General features: G+C 41.5%; 2 protein-coding genes across 4 annotated transcripts in view; one reads left to right on the top strand and one right to left on the bottom strand.

Annotated features, from left to right (window-relative positions):
- Positions 1–898: 898 nt before the first annotated feature.
- Positions 899–11,523, bottom strand: LOC106560292 (serine/threonine-protein kinase Kist). Of its 2 annotated transcripts, XM_014123044.2 has the most exons (8): positions 10,736–11,521; positions 8,670–9,004; positions 7,607–7,804; positions 5,846–5,940; positions 5,553–5,629; positions 3,674–3,772; positions 1,359–1,447; positions 899–1,204 (listed from the first exon to the last, which is right to left on the bottom strand). In XM_014123044.2, the coding sequence occupies exons 1-8, from the start codon at positions 11,043–11,045 to the stop codon at positions 1,058–1,060; spliced, it is 1,350 nt and encodes a 449-aa protein (XP_013978519.1). In that variant the 5' UTR covers positions 11,046–11,521; the 3' UTR covers positions 899–1,057. The 2 variants fall into 2 exon arrangements, with proteins under 2 accessions (XP_013978519.1, XP_013978520.1); XM_014123045.2 differs by lacking the exon at positions 3,674–3,772 and having other exon boundaries at positions 10,736–11,523.
- Positions 11,524–14,326: 2,803 nt separating this feature from the next.
- LOC106560290 (UDP-N-acetylhexosamine pyrophosphorylase) overlaps positions 14,327–22,821 on the top strand; it is a 29,494-nt gene continuing 20,999 nt past the window's right edge. Inside the window, exons 1-2 of one of the 2 annotated variants that reach the window (XM_014123043.2) lie at positions 14,327–14,861; positions 15,868–16,201. In XM_014123043.2, the coding sequence (XP_013978518.1) occupies positions 15,919–16,201 (283 nt within the window). In that variant the 5' untranslated portion in view covers positions 14,327–14,861; positions 15,868–15,918. The remainder of the gene's footprint in view (positions 14,862–15,867; positions 16,202–22,821) is intronic. The other variant, XM_014123042.2, reaches the window with a different exon arrangement.

Raw genomic sequence — 22,821 nt, 5'->3', positions numbered from 1 at the left:
GTAAAAATTCCTTGTCTTAAGTCAGTTAGGCTCACCACTTTATTTTAAGAATGTGAAATGTCAGAATAATAGTAAAGAGTGATTTATTTCAGCTTTTATTTCATCACATTCCCAGTGGGTCAGAGGACATTTCTCCAAAAGGCACAATCTTTGTCCCCATGTGCAGTTGCAAACTGTAGTCTGGCTTTTTTAATGCCGGTTTTGGAGCAGTGGCTTCTTCCTTGCTGAGCGGCCTTTCAGGTTATGTCAATGTAGGACTCGTTTTACTGTGGATATAGATACTTTTGTACCCGTTTCTTCCAACATCTTCACAAGGTCCTTTGCTGTTGTTCTGGGATTGATTTTCACTTTTCGCATCAAAGTACGTTCATCTCTAGGAGACAGAACACATCACCTTCCAAAGCGGTATGGCGGCTGCGTTTCCCATGGTGTTTATACTTGATTACTATTGTTTGTACAGATGAAGGTGGCATCTTCAGGAGTTTGGAAATTGCTCCCAAGGATGAACCAGACTTGTGGAGGTCTACAATTTTTTTTCTGAGGTCTTTGCTGATTTCTTTTGATTTTCCCATGTCGTCAAGCAAAGAGGCACTGAGTTTGAAAGTAGGCCTTGAAATACATCCGCAGGTACACCTCCAATTGGCTAATTGACATCATTTGAGTCAATCAGAAGCTTCTAAAGCCATGACATCATTTTCTGGAATTGTCCAAGCTGTTTAAAGGCACAGTCAACTTAGTGTATGTAAACTTCTGACCCACTGGAATTGTGATACATTGAATTATATGTGAAATAAACTGTCTTTAAACAATTGTTGGAAAAATTACTTGTGTCATGCACAAAGTAGATGTCCTAACCTACTTGCCAAAACTATAGTTTGTTAACAAGACATTTGTGGAGTGGTTGAAAAACGAGGTTTAATGACTACAACCTAAGTGTATGTAAACTTCCAACTTCAACTGTAAGTATACACATCATGACAGAGACTGACTGAATGGGGCCTAGGCCTGTGCTCTTCAACTAACGGTGTGTGAGCTCTCAGTGCGCGTGTGTGTGTGTTCACTGCACGGTCTGGTACAAGTAGCCTCTCTTGTAAGCACTCAGGGGGTAGAATGTGGCAACGACAAACTTCCTGTCAAAGGTCCGTCCCGTCAGCAGTCTCTGGGCCTCTTTGGAGTCGCCTGCGTTAGCATATTCTACAAACACCTGGGGGAAACACACACACACACACACACACAGAGAGATTAAGACAAGAGACAGTAAAAATGCAGGTCTACAATATGTACAAATCTCTAATTTGTACAGAAGTATTTAAATGACAACAATAGACCACTGGTTATGGGGCTAGTGTGTGTCTTACCTGTCCTTTGCCTGGGTTCTCCTTGGGAATGAGAAGAGAGACTACAGAGCCGTACTTCTGGCACTCCTCCTTCATGTCCTCCAAGATGTCTGACAACACAACAGCATCATTTTGATCAGTGTAAATCGAAATGGTCACATTTTCAGGGGCATTTTTGCCACAAAAAATGGTGTCATTTCCAAGTATTTTTTTATTCACAATGTAGCATCTGATCATATGCTGTTTAAAGGGATACTGCACGATTCTGGCAATTAATATATTTTTCTACTTACCCAGAGGCAGATAAAAAATGTTTTGTCTCTGCTCACAGTATAAAGGAACTTAGATGTACAGTGCCTTCAGAAAGTATTCACACCCGTTGACTTTTTCCAAATGTTGCTGTGTGACAGCCTCTATTTAAAATATATTCCATTTTGATTTTGTCACTGGCCTACACAATGTCAGAGTGGAATTATATTTTTAGAAACTTTTACAAAGTCATTCAAAATGAAATGCTGAAATTGAGTCAATAAGTATTCAACCCCTTTATGGCAAGCCTAAATAAGTTCAGAAGTAAAAATGTGCTTAACAGGTCACATAATAATGTTGCATGGACTCACTGTGTGCAATCAAAGTGTTTAACATTTTTTAATGACTACCCCATCTCTGTACCCCACACATACAATTATCTGAAAGGTCCCGAAGTCAAGCAGTGAATTTCAAATAGATTCAACCACAAAGATCAGGGAGGTTTTCTAATACATCTCAAAGAAAGGCACCTATTGGTAGATGGGTAAAAATAAAAAGCAAACATTGAATAACCCTTTGAGCATGGTGAAATTATTACACTTTAGATGGTGTATGAATACCCACAGTCACTACAAAGATACAGGTGTCCTTCCTAACTCTTGTCAGAGAGGAAGTAAACCGCTCAGGGATTTCACCATGAGGACAATGGTGACTTTAAAACAGTTAGAGGGTGTTTAATGGCTGTTATAGGAGAACACTGAGGATGGTTCAACAACATTGTAGTTACTCCACAACACTAACCTAAATTACAGAGTGAAAAGAAGGCAGCCTGTCCAGAAAATGCATCCTTTATGCAATATTGTACTAAAGTGAAACTGCAAAGAAAAATGGCAAAGAAATTAACTTTATTTCCTGAATACGAAGTGTTATGTTTGGGACAAATCCAACATAACACGTCACGGAGTACCACTCATGTTTTCAAGCATGGTGGTGGCTGCATCATGTTATGGGTATGCTCGGCAAGGGAGTTTTTTAGGATAAAAAGAAACGGAATAGAGTTAAGCACAGGCAGAATCCTAGAGGAAAACCTGGTTCAGTCTGCTTTCCACCAGACACAGGCAGACAAATGTACCTTTCAGCAGGACAACAACCTAAAACACGAGTTGCTTACCAAGACGACCTTGAATGTTCCCGAGTGGCCTAATTACAGTTTGAACGTAAATCACCTTGAAGATCTATGGCAAAACTTGAAAATGGCTGTCTAGCAATGATCAACAACCAACTTGACAGAGCTTGAAGAATAAAATTAAAAACTGCAAATATTGTACAATCCAGGTGTGCAAAGCTCTTAGAGAATTACAACTGTAATCGCTGCCAAATGTTATTCTAACATGTATTGACTCAGGGATATGAATACTTATGTAAATTAGATATTTATGTATTTCATTTTAAATAAATCAGCCAACATTTCTAAAAACATGTTGTTTTCACTGTCATGATCTATATCATAAATTTTGAATTCAGGCTGTAACGCAACAAAGTGTAAAAAGTCAAGGGGTATGAATACTTTCTGTATGCAGTGTAGTTTTGCAAGCCAATGCTAACTAGTGTTAGCTGACTGGAAGTCTACCGGTACACTCGCAGAACTACCTCTATACTGCATGCAGAGAAACATTTTATCCACAAGTTAACCTGACTCTGGGTAAGTAGAAAAATGTCTTATTTGACAGAATATTGCAGTGTCCCTTTAAAAGAGCGAGTCAGCGACACATGAAGTGGACAGCAGAATTGTGCAGACTTCCGCAACAACTAAGAGCGCAGACAAACTTCTCAGCTGTTTTGGACCCACATGTACAGATACTCTGTTAGTGCATAGTCTTGCTGCTGCTCATGGCAACGTCATATCGCTGAGTCTATATATAGCCTCATCATATGGTTTATTTCACCGATGACTCGTGGCACTGACTTGTGGTTCCACGAGCCCCAGTGTATTTCCATCGATCTTCAAAGTGACCAACTGTAGGAAAATTGTGTTCTTAAAATGTATCGTCAGTGGAGAAAGTTGGTTTGAAAAGGCTGAGCCCTACCTTCATACTCCTCCTCATTGTGTAGGTGGCTGTCGTCAATCAGGTTGAGCAGGCGCAGAACAGGAGAGGGCAGCAGAACCAAGTCTTCTATGTGAGGAGCTGTCACACATTTCTTCAATCAATAGGTTTAAGAAGCCTTTTCTATGGTTTATACAGCTCCACCCAACCTCTCTACTATGATTATAATATTTTTTGTTTTCAGTGAAAATTCTATATGCATATCATAAAGAGGTAGATTACAAGCATAGAGCAAAAAAGAGGGTTGGGAACAGGTGCAGAGAGAGATAAGATTATGCAAGCTATCATATGAGCTTGCTGAGAATGAGGTACAGTGCCTATCATAAGTATCCACCCCACTTGGATTTCTTCATATTTTATTGAGTTACAAAGTGGGATTAAAATTAATTTGTACTTTTTTGTCAATGATCCACACAAAATACATTTCAAGGTCAAAGCCAGGTTGCAGTTGCAAATGAGAACTTGTTCTCAACTGGCCTACCTGGTTAAATAAAGGTGAAATAAAAAATATAAAAACATAGAAATGTTTTTGTATTTTTATGAAAAACAAAACACCTTGATTATATAAGTACTCACTGCCCTTAGTTAATACATGTTAGAAACACCTTTGGTGGCAGCAATTACAGCTGTGAGTCTTCTTGGGTAAAAATGATTCAAGCTCTGTCAAGGTTACGGGGATCATGGCTAGACAGCAAAGTCTTGCCATAGATTGTCAAGCAGACTTAAGTCAAAACTGTAACTTGGCCACTTAGGAAACTTCTTGGTAACAACTCCATTGTTGATTTGGCCTTATGATGTATGTAGGTTATTGTCCTGCTGAAAGGTGAATTCATCTCCCAGTGTCTGGTGAATGCAGACTTAAGCAGGTTTCCCTCAAGGATTTTGCCTTTGCTTAGCTCCGTCCCGTTTATTTTTATCCTGAAAATCTCCCCAGTCTTTTCCAATGTCAAGCATACCCATACCATGATGCAGCCACCACCATTCTTGAAGATATGGAGGCAGTTACTCAGTGATGTGTTGCATTTTCCCCAATATTACAGCTTTGCATTTAAACCAAAATGTATATTCCTTTGTTGTGTTTTTTTTAAACAGTATTACTTTAGTGCCTGGTTGTATAAAGGATGCAAGTTTATTTTATTCTGTATATTTGTATTCTTTGCGCTCTGTCATTGAGGTCATTACAAAGTTGTTGATCCATCCTCAGTTCTCCCTTCACTGCCATTGAACTCTGTAGCGGTATTAAAATCACCAATGGCCTCATCGTGACATCCCTAAGCAGTTTCCTTGTTATCCTGCTGCTCAGTTTAGAAGGACAACTGTATCTTTGACGTGTCTGGGTGGTTTAATACATCATCAACAGCATAATTATTAACTTGCCCATGCTTAAAGAGATATTCAATGTCCGATTTGTTTTTGTTAGCCAGCTACTAATCACTGCCCTGGTTTATGAGACTTTCGAAAAGCTCCCGGGTCTTTGTTGATGAATTTGTGCTTTAAATGTAATACTTGACTGAGGGACCTTACAAATGTTGTATGTATGGGGACAGAGGAAGGGATAGTCATTCAAAAATTCTGTCAACCGCTATTATTTCATTTATGTGATTTGTTAAGCCAAATTTTACTCCGGAACTAATTTACGCTTGCCTAAACAAATGGGGTGAATACTTATGCAACGACTACATTTTTGTTATTACATTTGTATTAATCTGTAAGCATTTGTAGATTTTTTTCTCTCACTATGACATTATGGAGTATTTTGTGTAGATCAATGACAAAGAAAAACAATTAAATCCATTTCAATTCCAATTTGTAACGCAACAAAATGTCTGCTGTGGACTTTGTATTGGTGTTTCTGACTTACCAAAGGGTATACTGAAGAAAGGGCTAAGCAGGGCCGTCTCTGCTGTGCCTCTGTGCTTGGGGTCATTGTGAAGCATGCTGCAGGTGCACACAAACATTACAAAAATTAATGTCAACGTTAGGAACCCCTCTCTCAGGAAAATCATCACATGCATTTCAATAAGTTCACAATTTTGAAAATGACAACTTATGTTTAAGGGAGCGCAGAGTCAATTTGCTACAATAGATCAAATGTCTGCATTTATGCACAAACTAAAACAAAATGCATACGGATGAATGAATGAATGTTGTTACCTCTTGATCAGGTCTCTGAGGTGATAGACAGGGATAGCAGGACACACCACACTGTTACTGGCAAAGATATGGTCGACGATCGCTGCACTGTTGTCCTGCAGGAGCAAAGAACAGTAAGCAACATAACAGCAGGTTGGACAACACGCCCATATCTGTCTAATAAATGTATATTACCTAAATGTCTTATTTGTGTACAGTGCATTCAGAAAGTTCACACCCCTTCACTTTTTCCACATTTTGTTACCTTACAGCCTTATTCTAAAATGGATTAAATAATGTTCCTCGTCAATCTACACACAATAACCCATAATGATGAAGCAAAAACAGGTTTAGACATTTTTACAAAAAATTAACAGAAATAACTTATTTACATAATTATTCAGACCCTTTACTATGAGACTTGAAATTGAGCTCAGGTGCATCCTGTTTCCATTGATCATCCTTGAGCTGTTTCTACAACTTGGAGTCCACCTGTGGTAAACTCAATTAATTAGACATGATATGGAAACGCTCACACCAGTCTATTTAAGGCCCCTCAGTTGACAGTGCATGTCAGAACAAAAACCGAGCCATGAGGTTGAAGGAATTGTCTGTAAAGCTCAAACAGAATAGTGTTGAGGCACAAATTAGGGGAAGGGTACCAAAACACGTCTGCAGCATTGAAGGTCCCCAACAACAGTTGCCTCCATCATTCTTAAATGGAAGAAGTTTGGAACCACCAGGACTCTTCCTAGAGCTGGCCACCCAGCCAAACTGAGCAATCGAGGGACAAGGGCCTTGGTCAGGGAGGTGGCCAAGAACCCGATGGTCACTGTGACAGAGCTCCTCTGTGGAGATGGGAGAACCTTCCAGAATGACAACCATCTCCACAGCACTCCACCAATCAGGCTTTAATGGTAGAGTGGTCAGATGGAAGCCACTCCTCAGTAAAAGGCACATACCAAATCTACGGTGAAGCATGGTGGTGGCAGCATCATGCTGTGGGGGTGTTTTTCAAGGGCTGGGAGACTAGTCAGGATCGAGAGAAAGATGAACGGAGCAAAGTAGAGAGATCCTTGATGAAAACCTGCTCCAGAGCGCTCAGGACCTCAGACTGAGGCGAAAGATCACCTTCCAATAGGACAACGACCCTAAGCACACAGCCAAGACAACACAGGAGTGGCTTTGGGACAAGTCTCTAAATGTCTTTGTGTGGCCCAGCCAGAGCCCGGACTTGAACATCTCTGGAGAGACCTGAAAATAGCTGTGCATTGACGCTCCCCATCCAACCTGACAGAGCTTGAGAGATCTGCAGAGAAGAATGGGAGAAACTCCCAAAATACAGTTGTGCCAAGGTTGTAGTGTCATACCCAAGACTCGAGGCAGTAATCACTGCCAAAGGGTCTGAATACTAATGTAAATGTGATATTTCAGTTTTTATTTTTTTTAAATGTGCCTGTTTTTGCTTTGTCATTATGGGTTATTGTTTGTAAATTGATGGGGTGAAAAAAATATTTAAATCAATTTTAGAATAAGGCTGTAATGTAACAAAATGTGGAAAAAGTGAAGGGGTCTGAACACTTTTTGAAAGCACTGTATGTGAAGAACATATTGATCTATTAGCTACAGGGGGATCAGAGTCCACTGCATTGTATATGACAATAATGTGGTAAAGAACAGTCATTTAAACAGGTGTGTTTGTGCTGGGGTGGAACAAAAGCCTGCACACTCATTATAGCGACAATACAGGCCCAGAGTCAGAGAGCCGTGCTGTGGACGTACCTTCCACTCGGGTGACCTGACAGTGTCTTTGAGTTTGATGCCGGAGTACATCTCCAGCAGGATGATACCCAGGCTCCAGAGGTCCACAGTCGCCGAGCAGCCAGAGTTACCCTCCGCCTCAAGCCCCACCTGGGCCAGCGAGTTCTGAAGCTCAGCCTCCGGGGCACGGTACCCATCCGTCTGAATGTACTTCACGTCCTTGGAACATACAAGGAAAGAACGGACACTATTATACGGGCAGAAAACCACACACACACCAAAGTTTAACCTGGTCCATATACCGTAATTTCCGGACTATTAAGCGCACCTGAATATAAGCCACACCCACTGAATAAAAAAAAAAAAAAAAGTATTATTTTGAACATAAATAAGCCGCACATGTCTATAAGCCGCAGGTGCCTACCGGTACATTGAAACAAATGAACTTTACACAGGCTTTAACGAAACACGGCTTGTAACAAAAAATTTGCAGTAAGCTTTAGTTGTCTTTTTGCACTGAGTCAATTCCTCACACTGCTGTTTCCAATGTCTTATCGACTCATTAAGACCAAGCTCCCGTGCAGCAGCTCCATTTCCTTTTCCAACAGCCAGATCAATCGCCTTAAACTTGAAAGCTGCATCATATGCATTTCTCCGTGTCTTTGCCATGATGAGGGTGACAAAATGACTACCGTGATGGGAAGTTTGAGAGCGCTCGATTTAATCTAAACAGGAAACAAAAAAGTTGTTTGACCTTAACCCGTTCGGCAATTTCATTGGTCTAATGAAAGCTTCATGTCGCCCAAAAACTGAGCACGTCACAGAAAGTGTTTTTTTTATATTTTTTTTATTGAAAACGGGAAAAATCCATATATTAGCCGCATCATTGTTTAAGCCGCGAGGTTCAAAGCCTGGGAAAAAAGTTGCGGCTTATAGTCCGGAATTTACGGTAATTGTTTCCTTGTTGAATGTCAACAAATTTTATGCATAACTGATCAATGTTCAAATATGCTAAAACCAACTTGAAAACCCTCCCTTAGAGGTATGTAGCCCACACCAACCCCTGTTCACAACTCCACTTCACCTGGTTACCCTCCTTGAAGCTGAGTCCAAAGTCGATGAGTTTGAAGCACTCGTCGTCTGCGCTCCAGAGCACGTTGCGGGGCTTGAGGTCTGCGTGGACGTAGCCCTCTCGGTGGAGGAAGGCCAGGGCCTCCAGGATGTCTCTTGCGCAGTGCTGCACCAGCCACATGGAGTGGCCCTGCTGCTGGGCACCACCACTCTGGAGGCTGCCCACCTGGCCCTGGGTACTGGCCCTAACCAGCAGCTCAGACACACTGACATCCAGCAGCTCTAGCAGCAGGCAGCGTGTGGCCACACCCACATGGCTGTGGTTGGTGAACACCCCATACAGCGTTACTATGGAGACATACAGGAATGGAACAGTCAGCATAAGCACAGATTTGATTGGGTGGTGAAGTTGGGGGCTCTGTTTGAATATCAAAAAATGCATCCCTCCCTTGAGGTTACATTGATGTGATCTGTAAAGCAAGGTTATCACCCTGTTATAAAAACATGGAAGTCTTGTCTGAGCATTCACATATCCTGAATGTAAAGTAAGTGTATAGCGATATCGATTTAATAATCAAAACCATATTCTTTTAAAGCCCACTCCGGCAACAATTCCAAAGTCCACTTGTAAACGTGGTGATGATCAATAAATATAGACAACATCGAATTGTTTTATAGGGCAAAGTAAACTCTCCAATATCTTATCTTCCATTTAATTGTTGTAGAACAAAGTTGGGTAATTAGTAGAGAACAACCGATAATCTGTTGAGCCGATATATCGGGTCGATATTGGCTTTTTGTAGTCTACGGACCGCATCTGGCCCACCGGTCACTTCAGTCCAGCCCGCGAGACAAAGAAAAATTAAAAAATAAATGTAGTGGTATCCAATTGGTAGTTACAGTCTTGTTCCATCGCTGCAACTTCCGTACGGAGGTCGAGAGCCGTGCGTCCTCCGAAACACAAACCAGCCAAGCCACACTGCTTCTTGACACTGCTCGCTTAACCCGTAAGCCAGCCGCACCAATGTGTCAGGAAACACCGTACACCTGGCTACGGTGTCAGCGTGCATGTGCCCGGCCCACCACAGGAGTCGCTAGAGCACGATCGGTCAAGGCAATCTCGGCCTGCCAAACCCTCTCCTAACCCGGACGACGCTGGGCCAATTGTGCGCCACCTCATTGGTCTCCCAGTCACGGCCAGCTATGACACAGCCTGGGATCGAACCCAGGTCTGTAGAGACGCCTCAACCTTAGACTGCTGCGCCACCCAGGAGGCCCCGCAAATTGATTTTAACAAACAATAGGTCCCCCAAAAAATGCGGCCCGCCGTTGAATTTCAAAATCCCGATGAACATGCAACATGTTCCGCAAGGAGCCCGATGAACATGCAACATGTTCCGCAAGGCAAACATAGTTTGTCATCTGTAGCACCATAGACTCCACTGATCAGCCAAAACAAGCGCAATAACTCAATGCATGCACATACTCCTATTGAATAAGCATTCACCTGTATTGTGAGTATGCCTATACCATCTTAAATTTACCCACTTTATCAAGAGATTTACCATTCAAATTAAATTACCTTAATGTTATTATGTAGGTAGATTGGTAAAAACAAAATGTATTGTTTGGTTTTAAAATCTATGCATTATGCATACTGAATATCAGCTTCCTTGACCCCCAAGAATTGATATTGGCCCTAAAAACAAATCCATATAGGTCGTTCTAGTTATTACGATGTGTCAGTCAGGGTCATCATCATCATCAGGTGTTGGTTTGACGTGGCTGAGAAGGGCTTTACGACATGCCAATGAAGGCTTTAAAAACCAGCGTTGCCAGAAAAACAGCTTACTATGACAGATCAGAGACAAGATTGAGATTTGTGACTCGGTTGTAATGACTGACAGGCAATCAGCTTGATAAAAACACAGATTTCAAGTATGAGGCTAAACCCTTCGTAATACGACTCTCAGATAACCTGGTCATTGATGAGGTACACTAGAAGACGAGCTCTGTAATTCCAGAGATTGTGCACAGTGACATTACAACCATATTACAATACAATAAAAAGGTCCGTACCGATGTTTTTGTGTCCTTGGATGTCTTCCAGCACGGACCTCTCCTTGTGGTAGCCGTAATCTCCGCCCTGAGCGTCCGCCAGGAACTCCTTAACGGCGGCCGTACTCGTCCTTCCCGAGCTCACCCGGTATACCGAGGCCGAGACGCCTTGCCCGAGTCGGGCCTGGACGTTCCAAATTTCTCCAAATATTTCAAACAACACCGGCTTCATTGCCTGATCAACGCTTCCGGGAGATCCTGCCATCAATACTGCGCTGCTATCTGGACGGGGTATCTTCCCACTTGGATCTGATGAACTACAGTGAGCCATTGAGATGAGTGAATCAAGGCAAATTAGCTAGCTAGTTAAGTTTAGACAGTTGTATGCAGCCGCGGGAACATAGCAATCGACCAGCGAGATACCCCGATAAAAAATATCGCCCGGTTCGACACTAGCCAGCACTGTAAACGTGGCTACTGATAAGTCAGTTGCGGGTTTCAACTTTAGCTACCAATAGCTGACATGTTAGCTACTTCGCATGTGTTAGCTAATTTAGTTACCTCAAACAGTAATTTAACATGCATGCACAAGGTCAACGAATAAACGACCTAAATGCAAGCATTTATTCCGAACACTTTGGTTAATCCAAGTAGCTTGCAAAAGCGAAAACTTCTCCCTTCTTGATTTGTAGAATGATATATTGTCATTGTTTAGCCGGCCATCTTCCCGGAAGCAGCAGCCGTCATTAAATGGTTAGTGCTATTGGGATTTTTGTGACGTCCCTACCCCCCTAACCTTGAGCTCGTTCGTTTCAGTAGTAACGCGAAAACAACCGACTGTAGACAAAAGTCGAAGAGTGAAGTCGGACACTGATGTGGTTTTCCAACAGCAAGGCTCAGTGCAACATGGCGGTGTTGACATTGTTTATATACAAGTTTGTCTTTGTAATGTAAAAATAAACATGTCTTCAACCACCATATCACACACTCAAACTAAATATACACTCAGTGTACAAAACATTAGGAACACCAGCTCTTTAATGACAGACTGACCAGGTGAAAGCTATGATCCTTATTGATATCACCTGTTAAATCCGTGTAGATGAAGGGGAGGATATAGTTAAAAGAATCATTTTTAAACCTTGAGATAATTGAAACAGATTGTGCATGTATGCCATTTAGAGGGTGAATGGGCAAGACAAAATATTTAAGCGTCTTTGAATGGAGTATGGTAGTAGGTGCCAGGCACACCTGTTTGAGTGTGTTAAGAACTGCAATGCTGCTGGGTTTTTCATGCTCAACAGTTTCCCACGTATCAAGAACGGTTGACCACCCAAAGGACATCCAGCCAACTTGACACAACTGTTGTAAGCACTGGAATCAACATGGGCCAGCAACCCTGTGGAATTCTTTCAACACCTTGTAGAATCCATGGCCTGATGAATTGAGGCTATTCAGAGGGCAAAGGTGGTGCAACTCAATATTAGGAAGTTATTCCTAATGTTTCGTACACTCAGCGTATGTGTGTACATTGTACTATCAATTGGTGAGAGAGAGCCTCATACCATATTCAATTGTACATATCCACTGTTACATGAATTGCGGCAAAGTTGGTTTCAGTCAGGTCTTCCATCACATTCGCGTGAGTCAAACAAAAACTCCCTAATGATTGGTTGACAATGCAGGTAATGGATGCAGGATGTAACTGCAGAAATGTACAGTCAACTAAATTACTTTTGATCACATGGTTTTTGAAAGTTCATGCAGTCCTCTTGTAGGCGTTACATGAAGAATATGAACTCTGGTCTCCTATAAAAACAACCAACATCTTAGACGTGGCCTGGCCCACTGTACCTCTTTGCCCGTCCAAATAAAATATTGATAATTTATTGGACCAAGACACGCACCGACAGAAAGACGCACCCGAGCGAGTGAAACAGCACCCCTCTGATGCTGTCTGGATAAAGGAAGTATGGCATGTCATACTTTTTCTGGCCAGACCGCATGAAATTGTTATATTTTGTTTTTATATTTTTGCTTAGTGTAGCTTCAGCTGGCTGGTATGCAACTGTGGAAAATGTGGTTTGCCTTTGGATAGCCTAGCTTCGGGGCTAGTTAGTGACTGTCAACAAATTACACAATATAAATGAGACAATATTTTCATTTTGCACACCTTTTATTTTTCTAATTTAATGCTTTCAATATTTGTATATGAATTTATACAATTTAAAGTTGGTTTGAAGTTTTTAAGTCATTGAAATGTGGAGCTATTGGAATTTTAACATATTGTCTAATTTACCAACGGTTCCTGACTAGCCCCATAGAAATATTCAAAGTCAACCCAAATTTACCATGGACATTATGATTGGGTCGCATGCAGCTGCACTCCGAACTGATTATGGTCACGTTCGCCTGCATGCATCAATCAATGGTTGCTTCCACATCATCGACTGTGTCACTATCTAACAGGTTGCTATAACATATGTGCCTAACTGATACATAAAATACCTATCCAGGCATTGTAAGATCTAACAGGCGTCAGCCACACCTGGGCAGAGGAATACGCCCGATTACTTGTGTGCTGCAAGCTGTGTTCCCCTGCTTAGACGTTGCATATACAGGTTGGTTGTTTAGCAACAAAACCGACGCATGCGCAACTATGGGGCAAAACAGATAGGGTTGGCTTAGATTGTTGACAACATGTAAACTATATTTAGTCTCCAATGTTTATTGAAAACATAAATACATTTGCACAATGAGCCCTTGTCTCGAATGCATCAGTATAGTTGTTGGTTAGCTAACTAGTGAATTCTAGCCATATTACCATAGATGTGCCATCAGTCAAACACCTCAAAGCAAGACATAGTATCAAGAACAAGATAAAAACTAAACGAGCCACCTCCAATTTCCATCATGGTAGCTTTTGTCATTGCTGATAGCGATCTGGCCATCCAGAATCACAGTGACACAGACTTCTGCCCCATTGACGTGCGTCATCGTCTTTGTGACGTTGTCAACTAATCCGTCTATTGGTGTTTTACGAGACAAATTAAATAAAATGTTATTGGTCGCATACACATATTTAGCAGATGTTATTGCGAGTGTAGCGAAATGCTTGTGTTCCTAGCTCCAACAGTGTAGTAATATCTAACAATACACAACAAGACACACTAATCTAGAAAGTAAAATTATGGAATTAAGAACCATAGAAATGTAGGAACAACTGATCTTCAGGTCGGAAAGTCAGAGTTCTCGAAAGATGCCCAATTTTCGGACTTGGAATTCCGAGTTGGATGACTGTTCAATCCGATGTTCCAGTTGTCTTGAACGCACTGAAGTCAGAGATTTTCGAGTTTCGAGTTCCCAGTTGATTTGAACGTGGAATATTCACATCATCGACTGACAGATTGCTATAACATGTGATGTGGTTAGCTGATACTTAAAATACCTTTCCAGGCGTTGTAAGATCTGACAGGTGTCAGCAACACCTGAGCAAAGGAATTCGCCAATTGTAATGCTGTCATGACCAGAAGTCTCACAAAACTCAGTTTTGGACAAGACTGACTTTATGACCAAAATAATCCTATTTACACTTTGTAGTCAATTTTGACAGTAGAATAAATGTTTCTGACTTATATCGATGCACATAGGGTGTTTTCGAAATAAGAAGTTGGTTTTAACTTTTAAATGTGAACTTCAACCGGGTATCAGAGTTGTTACGTCCCAAGGATCTCATTTAGACTTCTCCGTAATTAAAGTCAAACGTCACGTTTCTTCTTCTTCTCGTACCTGATTGGATGGATAGTTGTTGTCCCCTACAGATATGGGATCAGTCTACAGTTAAAAAATTACAAAGAATTATAACGACGGCAATTTTTCTCGTTGGATGGTCTCATAACTATTTTACTACCATAGTTGTCTGTTCATGGTTCATCTTTATGGTTAATCTAATCTTTCTCAGTTTGCTGACTTTTTCTTCAATACTGTAAAGGCAAAATGTAAGTGAGCTGCAGGGCGTTCCCATTCGACTCGAGTGCCACGTCAAAGCGATGTAGGAGGTGTACTCGAGGGGGCGGGGGGTGGCCAATACAAGAATCTGATGTTAGACGCTGTCCGGCCAAATTGATTCCTAGACACAGCGTTGAAGGTAAGCTTATATGAACTCACATTTCTAATATCTTAGCTACATTTACATCGAATAGTCTAGTTAGCCCCCCCAAAAAATATAAACCAGGTTTGTAGAATACGAGGTTTCAATTATCATCATTCACCCCCTAGCTTGAGGACCACAAATGGTATGATGATGATGATGATAGTCATCATTTAGTTAGGTTGCTAGCTAATATCCGTTTTTATTAGTTAACATAACAGAATTATGGCTCTATATGATAGTGTTAAATGTGTAGTATTACATTAGTTAGCTAACGTAGAAATAGCCTGCCTGGAAATAGATTTGGTGCATCAAAAAGGGACCTCTGTATCTATTGCATTTTAGAACACTTCCTATCTCTTGGATTGTCTGACGGGAAATGTTCTGTTTAGTGTCAACATAAGTAAACACCATTTGGTGTCCCGAGGATATGGATCTTGCCTGCTTATTACAGTAGACTAGGCTTCAAGATAAAGCAAATTTATGCCAGTATTGGGGTGGCAAATTGACTGCTCAGTTTCTGATGATGTAAATCAAAGGGGAAATGGTCAGATGGGCATGTAGTCTAGTTTGTAACAAGTCCCATACTGGAATGCCCTCATATGTACCTAATGAAGTCACCTAGCTAATGATTTGCTTGAAGTAACATGGCAGGCACACCCGTGTCATTATGGTACCACAGAGATCAATGATATACGTGTTGCCCATCTGTATGACTAAAATTAAGATAATACATTGTTCAATCTTTGTAGTCATAAATATGGTCATTGTTGAACCAGAGAGCTACCAACATCTATGTTTCTATTTAGAACAAGTGTATTGAAATTATGCCGTACAAGTGTTTTTATATCTGATGTGACTGAACCTCACAATACGTTTCCGTTGTATTGGGTGTGGTAGTTGTCAGAGGAGTTGTGCCCAGTAATGTGGTCAACCATCATGACTGTGTAGGCTAGTTACATATTCCTGACACTCACAACACTTTCCTATTCTGTTCTGGTAGATTTCCTAGAGGATATTATTTTAGCTCTAACCCAGCAGTGTGATCATTGTCATGGAGAGCACCAGAAGCAGACTGGCCCAGAGGCTAGCTGAAGCCGGCCAGTCTCACCTTGTGCAGTTCTGGGACGAGCTGACCCCCGAGCAGCAAGCTGAGATGACCTCTGACCTAGAAGCTATGGACTTCCAGGAGATCAACAAGTTCTTCCGCAGCGCCATGGAGGTGTCGCGCAGCAGCAAGCAGGAGAAGATGGACGCCCGCATGGAGCCGGTGCCCAGGGAGGTGTTGGGCAGCGTGACCAGGGACAGAGACTGCCTCAAGGACTGGGAAGAGAAGGGTGAGTCGGCTGGTACAGGGCTTCCCATTTTTGGGGGGGGTTGTTGGGACAAGACCAGGATCAAGTACTGTATGTCAAATACATGAAAACTCCAATCTTGATTTAGCTTGGAGTTGGCACTTTTGTGACTCAGTCATAATGATGCATTACTTCAGCAAAGCCTGAAGCAGTTTCTATTTAGCTTTATAAACAGGAGCTTATTTCATTCAAGGGATTAAAGTCCACCGATTTACCACACCTCAATTATTTTATATGCTACCAGGAAGTGAAACAGGCAGACAGGGAAATCGTATCAGGTTTTATGGTGTGTGATATGTTTTATAGAGTAGGTATATATTCTGATTGTGTGTGTGTGTGTGTGTGTGTGTGTGTGTGTGTGTGTGTGTGTGTGTGTGTGTGTGTGTGTGTGTGTGTGTGTGTGTGTGTGTGTGTGTGTGTGTGTGTGTGTGTGTGTGTGTGTGTGTGTGTGTGTGTGTGTGTGTGTTGGTCTTCTAAGTTACACAAGGGCATAAACTGAGGTCAAACCTTATGCAACACTCCCAGGTAGTGGGATGATCATTTCTGCAGGGCTACTGAAACTAACTCATCTAACATGTCTCTGGTAAACCACTTCAAACAGCACAGTGACAGGCAGCAGCATGGAGGATTTACTGGGATCAGATAATGCCAATCCTGAGGTTAAACAAGACCTGGCAACCCTTAGGGTAAAGGGGGTAAACCATGATGGCTTGTGATGTTGAAATGGCTAAGTGGGGTCCTGGCTTGTATTTCACAAAGCACCGTCAGTGAGTTAGCCATCTAACGACTAGAAATGCATGATATATCGGTAAGCATATCGGAATCGGCCGATATTAGCAAAAACCGCTGATGTGCAAAATCGATGTCAAAGCTGACGTGCATACCTATATAACGTAGGTAGATGATGTAATGACGCCACAAAAAATACAGTGCTACACAGAACAAAGGCAGAAAAATACTAAGCGCACTTCGAACAACTAACAAGTTCAAGTCGAGCAGTCATTTGAAAGAGTAAAAACATTTTCAGCAAGACAACTCAAAGGCGAAATCCATTAATGCCAAGATAATGGATTTCGTTGCCCTTGAGAATCAATCGTTCTCTGTCGTGGATGATGTTGGCATTAGCCGACTGGTCGAGCACCTCAAGCCCCGGTACACAATACCAAGTAGGTGCTACGTTTCAGATGTTGCCCTACCAGAGTTGCACACTATTGTTGAAACGCACATCCCTGGGCTACTTGCTTTGGGTGTCACTGCTATTAGATTCACGACTGACATTTGGACCAGTGACGTCAGCCCCATGAGAATGCTGAGTCTGACAGCACAGTGAGTTGACAAGGATTTCGTACTGTGGAAAGCCGTATTGCATGCTCAAGAATGTGCTGGTTCTCATACCGCTGCTGCCATTTTAATGGCATTTGAGAACATGTTTGAAACTTGGAAACATGAACACACTCCTAGCTCCATTCGATCAACTAACTCGAGAAATAAGCTAATCAACTGCATCTGAAGCAGACATGGCATTGAAACGCCTGCTCAACAAAACTGTTGACACAGACCGTGGGGTTAAAACTTGCAAAACTACTCTACAAGAGGCTGTGAACAAGAGATTCGGTGGCATTCTCTCTGAGCCTCTACTGTCGCCACCATGCTCGATGCTAGGTACAAGGACCGCTACTTTGATGCAGACAAGAAACAGGATTTACGTGAAATATTAGAGCCCGCTGGTCAAGATCGAAACGGACACAGTGACAGTGCACACCGAGGAAGAGAGGCCACGGACAGACAGAGCTGAAACTTCACTGCTTAACATGTATGATGAAATCCTGGTTGAGACGAAACAAATGAAACAGCACAGCAACTAAGTGAAAGATAGGTTTTGATTGTTTTACTGGTAATGGGGACATGTGTAAATGCCAACAATAACTTTGTTAAAACTATTTAATTGTACTAGAATGCTTTAAAGGCCGCTAAAATGTTAAATATCAGTATCAGTTTTTTTGGCAAGGAAAGTATCGGCCAAAAATTTGTCGGTGCATCCCTACTAACGACACTTATAACTCTTAACACTCTGATTCATAATGAAAGCTGAAATATGGGTTTATTGAGAACATCAATTCAGTCACACCATTCCCTTGTCCAGTTTCTCATTCTTCATGATCTAGGAAATATGGAGTTGTTTGAGAAATTTAACTGGCGTAGCCTTGTGAAATAGACTACTTCCTTGGAGTAAAACCTCTGAATGTTTATCAGGCCTGACCTGTAGCTGGGGATGTCCAGCCTGAGGGATGAAGGAGGAGAAAAGCGGGAGCTTCTGGTTCTGTTTGGGACATAAATGGGGTGCTGCTCACTGCGCCCTCACTCATGCGGTCATCCAGCTCTCTGTGTGTGCGTGTGCGTGTGTGTGTGTGTGTCAGGGCAGCCATTATCTACAGCAGCAAGCTAAGGATACATACACCCCAGGGTGCGTATGAGTCAGGATAGCCAAAGCCTACAATAGCACCTCCCAGTCAACTCTCAATGACTTAGGACCCTTGTGTGTACGTGGTGTGTGCGTATTTGTGGACTAATCACTGACTCACATAGCAACAGTTTATTGTAAGATAAAGTAGAGCTGTATAATAAAGGTCTTGTTGACCTGGTATGTTTAGATAGAGATTGACTGACTGTTATTGAACTATGGGTTATTCTGAGTTTATCTTGCTGTTTCACCTGCAATGATTATCAGAACTCCTTGCCAAGGTAGATTATACTTTAGCCATAAAAATTCCATAGTGTTCTTGAGTTTTGGCAACCATCACAAGTACGTTTAGTTTGAGTTATATTGCTTGAATAAGCTATAGGCCTATTGTTTGTACCATATTTCATAGTTCTACAGTTGCCATGGTTCCCTAGCAGGAGCCTAAGCAGAGGGCTCCTGTACATTTTTGTGAATGTTTTTAATTTATGGCATTTTTTTTACTTTTGTTTTTTAAGAATGAACAATTAATATGTAAGGGATAAATGGCGATGTTCTGTACATTACCTTATGCCTTTTCGGAGTTCATTTTTCCAAGGTAATGTACAGAATGTAGGCATTTATCCCGCTTATACCATAATTGCCAAATAAAACAATATGAAAGCACACATTTACCGGTATAAATAGTTTTTTTTTTGTAAATCTATACATTTTTTATATGCAAATTCCTACTTATCTTTTGGTTGCTAGAGACGCTACCCAGTCGTTCATTCTTTATGTTCCGTTGCCATACTCGCTGGTAAAGTTCTTATCCCTTGCTTGAATAGCCAGCTAGCGACGGCTAACACAATCACGACAGCCAGAATAACAGCAAAGTTGCTGTTTTTTTATTGATATTCATTTGGATACATCCATAACAATGAGCTGATTAATGCCCGATTTTTGCCTGGCATAGCTAGAAAAGTTTGCCTTCTCATCAGGACACTTGACACTGTTCATTACGAGGAGCTTGCATTGCTAGAAGCTAACTAATTAATTTGTTGCTAGCAAACCTGAATAATAAAAAAATCAGTTGGTGAAAACAGCTGGTCAAACTAAATGTGGGAGGAATTGACACCATAGCGCCACTTGCGTCATGACTGCAACAGTAGGAACCAGAGAAATTCATGTTCATCAATCACTACGTTGTTAGCTAGCTAAGTTTTTGTTTAAATTTAATTTTTTTACTTTTTCTTGTTGATCCTGTGTTTACAATGTATCCAATTTCCGTTTGTGTGGTTGTTGGTTTAGCTTTCTGTAACTTTGTAGCAAGTACGGTCTGCATGTGTAGGCTCTTATTGCATCCTGTGTGTGTGCGTGTGTGTGTGTGTGTGTCTCACATTCCGTGTTGTGTCATGCATATGAACAGCTAAGGAGTCATGCTATATTGGACATACACCACACCCCCTTGGGCCTTACTGCTTAATTATACCATCAAATTGTTGAATTCTTGTTTCTGATTGGCTTGAAGGGCATTCTAGAGCGTGCATTAGTTCCGTATTTGCACGGTAGAATTCAACGGCGATAGAACATGTAAGAATGAACTATGTCCAAGCTGCTTTTGAAAGCAAAAGTCTAATTGAAAACCGTTATTAAATTGTTGAGTGCGATTTTCCAAATGGCAAGCTAGGACTTATTTTGGTTAGCTAAACTAGCAAGTCTATTTGTTTGGTACCAAGGCAACTACTGTAGCACGCTATCTAGTTAACTTGCTACGTCAGTGGATGTTGAATACATTTCTAGTAACAAATGAGGCAAAGATTTTTATAACTAAACCAAGATAGACCACTGCCTGTCGTTTCCAGTGGGCAGAACAAGCAAGGAGGTGGGCAGAGCCAAGCTCGCGCTAGTGAGATCCTATTGGCCCGTTCTAGCATACATCTGCATATTTACATTAGGGAATGTTTACTCTGTGAAATGCGCGTGTGCAATAACTCAATTCGACTTTGCACTTCTTCTAAACAACGCAATTTTTAAATTATTTGGTAAAGGCTGAAGTCTATAAAACTTAGTCCACTCTGTTCATAACAGATTCTAGTTTTGGAAACAGAAATTTTCATCGATGAGAAAATTTGCACAATGTAGGCCAAAATCCATCTCATTCCATCTTCTAACCACTGCCCGCCAGTGGGCTTCATCTCACTACCATATTTGCTAGTCAGTGGAAACGTCAAGCGGATGCTTCATATTTATATATCCAGTGAAATATCTGTCTCATTGTTCTGTGGTAGAGGTGTGCAGTGATGAGGATTGTGGGGAGGGCATAATTACAAGGCTGCTCTTGAATTATTATTGAAATGTGGAGTGGTTTCTGGAACCATGTAACTGTCATCCAAGTGGGTGCTTAATTTTGTTTGTCGTGAAGGAGTAGCTAGCTAGTTACAGTTGAAGTCGGAAGTTTACATACACTTAGGTTGGAGTCATTAAAACTAGTTTTTCAACGACTCCACACATTTCTTGTTAACAAACTAGTTTTGGCAAGTCGGTTAGGACATCTACTTTGTGCATGACACATCATTTTTCCAACAATTGTTTACAGACAGATTATTTCACTTATAATTCACTAATCACAATTCCAGTGGGTCAGAAGTTTACGTACACTAAGTTGAATGTGCCTTTTTAAACAGCTTGGAAAATTCCAGAAAATGATGTCATGGCTTTAGAAGCTTCTGATAGGCTAATTGACATAGTTTGAGTCAATTGGAGATGTACCTGTGGATGTATTTCAAGGCCGACCTTCAAACTCAGTGACTCTTTGCTTGACATCATGGGGAAATCAAATGAAATCAGCAAAGACCTCAGAAAACAAATTGTAGACCTCCACAAGTCTGGTTTATCCTTGGGAGCAATTTCCAAATGCCTGAAGGTACCACGTTCATCTGTACAAACAATAGTACGCAAGTATAAACACCATGGGACCACGCAGCCGTCATACCGCTCAAGAAGGAGACGAGTTCTGTCTATGAGAGATGAACGTACTTTAGTGCGAAAAGTGCAAATCAATCTCAGAAGAACAGCAAAGGACCTTGTGAAGATGCTGGAGGAAACAGGTGCAAAAGTATCTATATCCACAGTAAACGAGTCCTATATCAACATAACCTGAAAGGCCGCTCAGCAAGGAAGAAGCCACTGCTCCGAAACCGCCATAAAAAAGCCAGACTACGGTTTGCAACTGCACATGGGGACAAATATCGTACTTTTTGGAGAAATAATGACCATCGTTATGTTTGGAGGAAAAAGGGGGAGGCTTGCAAGCTGAAGTACACCATCCCAACCGTGAAGCATGGGGGTAGCAGCATCATGTTGTTGGGGTGCTCTGCTGCAGGAGGGACTGGTGCACTTCACAAAATAGATGGCATCATGAGGTAGGGGAAATTATGTGGATATATTGAAGCAACATCTCAAGACATCAGTCAGGAAGTTAAAGCTTGGTCGCAAATGGGTCTTCCAAATGGACAATGACCCCAAGCATACTTCCAAAATTGTGGCAAAATGGCTTAAGGACAACAAATTCAAGGTATTGGAGTGGCCATCACAAAACCCTGACCTCAATCCTATAGGAAATTTGTGGGAAGAGCTGAAAAAGCATGTGCGCGCAAGGAGGCCTACAAACCTGACTCAGTTACACCAGCTCTGTCAGGAGGAATGGACCAAAATTCACCTAACTTATTGTGGAAGGCTACCAGAAACGTTTGACCCAAGTTAAACAATTTAAAGGCAATGCTACCAAATACTAATTGAGTGTATGTAAACTTCTGACCCACTGGGAATGTGATGAAAGAAATAAAAGCTGAAATAAATCATTCTCTCTACTATTATTCTGACATTTCACATTCTTAAAATAAAGTGGTGATCTTAACTGACCTAAGACAGGGAATTTATACTAGGATTAAATGTCAGGAATTGTGAAACTGAGTTTAAATGTATTTGGCAAAGGTGTATGTAAACTTCCGACTTCAACTGTACCTACTACAAGGTACATGGACTGCAGTGGCTTAGCTCAAACTTAAACTGACTGAGTTCTACTACGGAAAAGACCGAGACAGTGGGACACCTTTGAGACAGCGCTTCCTGCCTGCCTCTGGACTTTCTCTCCCAGCTTGAC

This window comes from Salmo salar, chromosome ssa10 (genome assembly GCF_905237065.1).
Source record: "Salmo salar chromosome ssa10, Ssal_v3.1, whole genome shotgun sequence".
Taxonomy (NCBI): domain Eukaryota; kingdom Metazoa; phylum Chordata; class Actinopteri; order Salmoniformes; family Salmonidae; genus Salmo; species Salmo salar.
The sequence above is the reverse complement of the archived record's forward strand: the minus strand, read 5'-3'. Positions and strand labels throughout refer to the sequence as shown.

Coding starts and splice junctions, on each gene's coding strand:
- LOC106560292 (XM_014123044.2), bottom strand. CDS start 11,045: ATGGCTCACTGTAGTTCATCAGATCCAAGTGGGAAGATACCCCGTCCA. Junction 7,805..8,669: donor GCTTCAAGGAGGGTAACCAG/GTGAAGTGGAGT, acceptor GTATGTTCCAAG/GACGTGAAGTACATTCAGAC. Junction 3,773..5,552: donor TTTCTTCAGTATACCCTTTG/GTAAGTCAGAAA, acceptor AATGTGTGACAG/CTCCTCACATAGAAGACTTG.